The sequence below is a fragment of the Myotis davidii genome, unplaced genomic scaffold, assembly GCF_000327345.1.
Source record: "Myotis davidii unplaced genomic scaffold, ASM32734v1 scaffold1914, whole genome shotgun sequence".
Classification (NCBI taxonomy): domain Eukaryota; kingdom Metazoa; phylum Chordata; class Mammalia; order Chiroptera; family Vespertilionidae; genus Myotis; species Myotis davidii.
In genome coordinates, this window is record NW_006285311.1 from 130624 (window position 1) to 137172 (window position 6549).

The 6549-nt window shown below is 48.0% G+C and overlaps 1 protein-coding gene across 1 annotated transcript in view; it reads left to right on the plus strand.

Moving 5' to 3' along the window:
- Window positions 1–6549, plus strand: part of MORF4L1 (mortality factor 4 like 1) — a gene marked incomplete at its 5' end in the record, with an annotated part of 16757 nt that overhangs the window by 1343 nt on the left and 8865 nt on the right. Inside the window, 3 exons of the mRNA XM_006756059.1 lie at window positions 1066–1133; window positions 4175–4291; window positions 5838–5924. Coding sequence (XP_006756122.1) covers window positions 1066–1133; window positions 4175–4291; window positions 5838–5924 — 272 coding nt within the window. The remainder of the gene's footprint in view (window positions 1–1065; window positions 1134–4174; window positions 4292–5837; window positions 5925–6549) is intronic.

A 6549-nucleotide genomic window follows, 5' to 3' on the forward strand; every position in this document is an offset into this window, starting at 1 on the left:
GAGTTTTAAGTTAAAAACCAGCCCCCTGGAGTGGCTCAGTGGTTGATGTCAGTCTAGGAACCAGGAGGTCATGGTTTGATTCCCGGTCGGGGCACGTGCCTGCGTTGTGGGCTCCATCCCTGGTGAAGGGCGTGCGGGAGGCAGCCCATCAATGGTTCTCTCTCATCATGGATGTTTCTCTCCTCTCCCTTCCTCTCTGAAATCAATTAAAAAATGTAAACGATAAATCTCAACGCAGATATTTATCACTTGTCATAGTTGACAGCCTCCTGTGTCCATCCTGATTTGTTTGGCTGCTTTTAAGAATAGAAAACATTTTACTTTATCACTTTGCTAGTTGCCGATGTTCTTCACCCAAACATTTTACAGCCTTTTCATAAGGTCGTCAAACTTTCACACATGTTGTCAGTGTTTTTCTTTGGCTGGATTTGTTTTTGGAATTACAGTTTCTGGCTGTTTAGACTTTGAGGAAGTAAACAGTAACCGTCACTAGCTTGTCCGGCCCCTTGCGTTCAGGGTTCTTGGCTTCATTAGACTGACTCCAGCAACTTGCGACATTTCGGCAATTTCAGAATTCTTAATACTTATGAACTTTAAATAATGTTCTTTAGAGCAGCGGCTCTCAGCTGTCCTAATGCCGCGACCCTTTAATACAGCTCCTCACGCTGTGGGGACCCCCAACCATAACATTATTTTCGTGGCTGCTTCATCGCTGTCATGTTGCTACTGTGATGAATCGTCATGTAAATATCTGATGTGCAGGATGGATTTTCATTGTGACACATTGAACATAATTAAAGCATCGTGATTAATCCCAAAAACAATATGTGATTGTAGATGTGTTTTCCGATGTTCTTAGGCGACCCCTGTGAAAGGGTCGTTTGACCCCCAAAGGGGTCGCGACCCACAGGTTGAGAACCGCTGTTTAAGAGTCACATTTTTGGGGGGGGTTCATTTTGGCCACCTAAGAGTTTAAGTGTAGAAAGAATCTTTGAAAGATTGGCTACTTTAAAACCATCTCTTCTTTAGTATCTCTAAGTGACCTTTTTTCCTTTTTTGTTTCAGTGTGTAAAGGTTGCCATAAAGGACAAACAAGTGAAATACTTCATACATTACAGCGGTTGGAATAAAAAGTGAGTATTAGATCTTTAAAAGCAATCTCCTGTTTATAATTTTCAAAGTAACGTGTGTCATAGACTGGCACAAACATGCTTCTGGAGTGTGTAGTTTAACGTGACATATTGCAGCGAGGGTGAGCCATTTGAGGGTGAGGGAAATACAATAGAAATTAGGGTGCAGCCACTTTATTTTAAATTTTTTGGAGTAATTCTTGGTTCTAGTGTCATGTCTGATAATCATTGGTCAGCCAGCCACCCTTTTTGGGTTTTGTCCACGTTATTTTATATTTATTTATTTTGTCCCCATTACTGTCTACCCACTCTGCCCTCTTCCACCTCTGACCCCCCCGTCACCACACTGTTGTCCATGAGTTTCTCTTTTTTTCTTTTTTTGCTCAATCCCTCCACCCTACAACCCTCCCCTCCCCCATAATTGCCCCCTCACATTTTGGAATATTTTAGGATAGTTTGATATATATATATTTCGCCCTTAGCACAAACTCAGTCACTGTGTATGGTATGTCCAGCACTTATAGTCAAAGCGAGTTGGATTTTTCTACCTGGAAAAGGGAAAAGGGTGAAGGTGGTCTGATCTCGAAGTAATGACCAACTTGGGTCTGAGCTTAGGCTGACAGGATGTCATTCCATGTGTTTCCATTTCCACCACATGGTCTAATACAGACACAGGAATTAATTACAGGACTTCACTTTCCACCTTGAAAAGTTAGTATTTTTTTTTTTAAAGAGATTTTTATTGATTTCAGAGAGGAAGGGAGAGAGAGAGAAACCTCAATGATGAGAGAGAATTGTTGATCCGTTGCCTCCTGCACGCCCCCTCCTGGGGATCGAGCCAGCAGCCTGGGCATGTGCCCTTGACTGGAATCGAACCCGCGACCCTTCAGTCCACAGGCTGAATCTCTATCCACTGAGCCACACGGGCCAGGGCGAGAGCATCTTTTTAAGCTGTGGTGTGTTGGTGTGTTCCTGGGAGTGGACGGTGCATAGATTGAACCCGTTCTGGAATGTCCAGCGAGTGTCTCTCTCGGACAGCCCTTCGCCTGGTGGTGCTGGTGGCTTTTACTGTGAGAGGTTGTCAGTTACTTAGTTAGTCAGGGCATTTTATCCTCCAAGATGGCACTGCCAGAAAGTGCAGTTCTCCCGGAGTTGCTCTCTAGCAGCTGCCCCTGCTCCGTGTGCCTGAGCCGTGCGTGGTACCCGGGTCCCCCTGTGGCACTGCCCCCTGACTGGCCGGGGCTCTTGCTGGGGGGAGGCTCGCTCTGTGGTCTTGTTCCCACAGTTCCCTCTCCAGTGACCAGCCCAGGAGTTAGGTCAGTTAGAAACGTTTTCCACAAATGCTTTCATTTATTTACTTATTTATCTTTAAATATATCTTTATTGATTTTAGAGAGGAAGGGAGAAGGAGAGAGAGAGAGAAACATCAATGATGAAAGAGAATCATTGATTGGCTGCCTCCTGCACGCCCCCTCCTAGGGATCAAGCCCACAACCCGGGCCTGTGCCCTTGACCGGAATCGAACCCGGGACCCCGTAGTGCTCTATCCTTCAGATGCTCTATCCACAGAACCACACCGGCCAGGGCTCCATGGATGCTTTTAGCTAAAAAGAGAAAACACAGCAAAACAAACAACAGGCCCTTCACTATTCTTCTGTGAGTGTAATTGTAGAACAGCGAGAATCTAGAAGCACATTCTGACAACTTAGGAACCCCCCAGTTAGTGATGATGGGAATAGTTCTAACAGTGATAGGCAGGTAATAGTAACCCAGGACCATGAGCTGTGGACATAGCTTTGAGCCTAACTCTTTCGTGTGTAAGAGGTATTTTGCATAAAATTATGTGTAGATGCGTACAGCTTAAAGATGGGCTTTAAGTGGTGTTTATAGTTTAAGAAATTGTGAAAATACCAAATTCTTAGAGTTTCTCATTTCACCGCTTCAAAATATATTAAGAGCACTTTTTCCTTTGTAATGTTACAGTCTAGTTTTCAGCTAATTTTATATCAAATATTAATTGGTTCCTTGAAAGAGAAGAAAAATGGCAATAAATATTAGAGATCGTTATTAATACCTCTGTAGACATTCTGAGGAATGTTAACATAAGGTGTGTTCTGTGGTTGATTTGGTTTGTAGGTCAGTAGATGTAATTTTGAAAGTGACCATCCTTAGTGTTTAGGGGAGCCTGGAGGAAGCCCATCTTAGGGGGGCTGTTCCGAGCCCGGCGTCGGTCGCTGGTGCTGCGTGCGCAGGGCCAGCCTCCCCGTGGCTGTGGGTTCCCCGAGCTGCCTGTAGGAACCTCCTTCAGTCTCTTATCTGCACACACAGTTTCTGAGTATTTGCCCTTGAGCTACAACCGTAATAACGAGCGATCTCCATTCCTCAGAGCAGAGCAGCCCTCTCATTTCCCTGTGGCCCAGCGAGGGGGTTCGGCTCCTGGCAGACAGAGAAGCTCAGAGATGATTGTGTTCTTTAGATCCAAGTCCTTTTTTAAAAAAATATAAAAAATGGTTAACTTTTAGGGAGGGGAGAGAGAAAAAGAGAAACATTGATTCGTGGTTCCCCTTATTGGCGCATTCACTGGTTGACTCTTGTATGTGCCCTGACCTGGGATCGAACCTGGACCGTGGGGTATCAGGGAGGCTCTAGGCAGCAGAGCCCCCTGGCCAGGCCCAAGGTGCTCATTCGAGGTGTTTCCATGTCGGGGGGAGGGGTTTGCAAGGTTCTGAATGAACTTTGCGGTAGTAAAAGTCAGCCCGTTCCCTTTGGGAGAGAATTAGAACAGCTGTACGTAGATACGTAAGTCAGATCCTCATTTCAAAAGTGGTTTGTAGGATATCTCACTTTTAGAACAATTGACAACTCAAGCTCAATCCCCAAATTGGAATTTGCTTAAACTTCGGTAAATGTATACGCGGTCTTTGAAGGCACAGTGGGTGAGATCTTTCTAGATTGTCAGACGCGAGGGGAGTAGCAGCTGTACTGAATGTAGGCGTCAGCCCGCTGTGCGCCGGTCACTGAGACTCTGCTGTGCTTCTGATCAGAGGAGCCGGGAGGCCCAGGCGCTCTGAACACACTTGGAGGACACGGGAGGATATTGTAGCCCCTTTTCCTGTTCCTGAAGGAGCTCCCTCAGTCCGCCACCCCCTCCTGACCTCTAGGTAAATGCATGTTTTACCGTTTCTTCTAGGAATCGTGTGGAGGGTTGTTTGAGTTATTCTCCTTCCGGCCATCGTCCTCAGAGGTCAGAGGGGGGAAGGCGCTGACGGGAAGCCTGGAGGACACGTCCCCGTGTCGCAAAGGCGCTCCCTCGGAGGAGGAAAGGCACCCGGCACGCGATGGCGCCCCCTAGGGGGGAGCCGGCCTTGTTTCCCCGCAGACAGAGCCCGGCCGGTGCGGCTCAGTGCGTGAGCCTCACTGTGACCTCCGTGTGCTAGTCCCGGTCGGATCAGAAGTCATGGGGTTTTTTTTTAACCATCTTAAACACCCAAGGATGTGTTTTCCATTGATTCGAGAGAGAGAGGAAGGCGGGGGGTGGGAGGGAGACACCTGTTTGTTGCCTCACACACACCCAGACCAGGGATTGACCGCGGCCCTTTGGTGCGTGGAATAACGCTCTAACCACTGACCCACCGGCCAGGGCAGGAATCCTATTTTGAAGGAGCCTTTTTCTAACGGCCAGAACGCCTTAGCAGTCAGCTGTGTCAGCAGAGGGGGCGGTTCTACCTTTGGATGTTTAGAAAGACATCTTTTCAGCCATGCCTTGGAAGTCAGTATTCCTTTGTGAGTGAAGGTTCAAGAGGATGTCGTCCGATAAACCATTATCTCTGATGCCTTGATTTACAGTGTTGGCCCAGCCGATCGACGTGGTCATGAGTATTGTATGTTCCTGACGTAGCTCCAGTGTTTATTTTTGTGTGTGAAACTCTCAGGTGCTGGGCCTGCGGTGGCGTGGGTCCTGTGTCCCCATGTAAAGGCGACAGAACTAAGGCACAGAATTCTGTGACTTCGCCGTCACAGCTAAGGAGCCGCTTAGTTTTAGTTCCGTAGGACAGCAGATGGCCTCCTGGGCTCCTCCTTTTTTGAAATTACAGTTCGTGACGGCACCTCCATTCTGTGAAGGTAACTGTTCAGGGACATGCCACCTGGTGACCGGGTCCTCTCTGCTCTGCTTCCGTATCAGGCGTGCTCTGCACACTCTCACGTGCCAGACTCCGTTACATGCCAGACTCGTATGCTGTTTTGAAAAAATGGTTTGAATAATTTGGCTTTGAACTCTGGCAGTTTATTTATTATTTTTTTAAAAAATATATTTTTTTATTTCATAGAGGAAGGGAGAGGGGGAGAGAGAGGTAGAAACATCAGTGATGAGAAAGAATCATTGATGGCTGCCTCCTGCACGCCCCCCACTGGGGATCGAGCCTGTGACCCAGAGAATGTGCCCTTGAGTGGAATCGAACCCGGGACCCTTCGGTCTGCAGGGCAATGCTCTATCCACCGAGCCACACCAGCCAGGGCAAACTGGCAGTTTGGAGGTGGAACGTTGCTTTTGAGAATAGGAAGTTTACTTCTTTACAGAAGAGAGATTTTCGCTTTAGTTTCAGTTCATCCAAAGCCTTGTCTCGTACATATCTAAAAAGTAATTGGAGGAGAGTCTGAGTGAAGATGAAAATGCTTTTGAATGACGTCCCCTTCTCTCGTTTCCAGTTGGGATGAGTGGGTCCCAGAGAGCAGGGTGCTCAAATACGTGGACACCAACCTGCAGAAGCAGCGGGAGCTCCAGAAGGCCAATCAGTAAGTCTGGTCGCAGCCGAGTGTGAGGAGGGGCCTTCGGGTTCATTTCTGGAAGCGGAGTGAACAGTGGAAACCGCGCTGGCGGCCTGGCTCTGAGAGGGTTCCTGGCGCCTGTCGGGTGCCGGGTGAAGCCTCTCCTGGGAAACCAGGGAGCACGGCTGTGAGTTCCCGAGTCCGTCCTTAGAGGCGGGTGGGAAACAGGATGATACGGGAGTTCCTGTGGTTGGCAAGCTCACGGTTACCTGCACTTGTGGGCTCGGGAAGGTGCGCTCGGGGAGAGGGGCGCCCCGTTCTCCTGCAGCGGTAGGAGCACACTGGGAAAAGGAACCCAGGAGACTGGGCGGTCTGTAGGGTCATTGTTTTCTCTTCATTTCAGAGCTGAAACGCATGTCAAAATTGAAATAAAAGTGACCAAGTAAAGCATTGGGATTAGTGAATTCCAAAACAAATGGAATTTTCAATTATGTGAGACAATCTTATCTAATAAAAGAGAAACATGGTCATTAGCGTACGACCGCTACCCTTCCCATTGGCTAATCAGGGAGATATGCAAATTAACTGCCAGCCAAGATGGCGGCCGGCAGCCAGGCAGCTGGAAGCGAACATGAGGCTTGCTTGCTTCAGT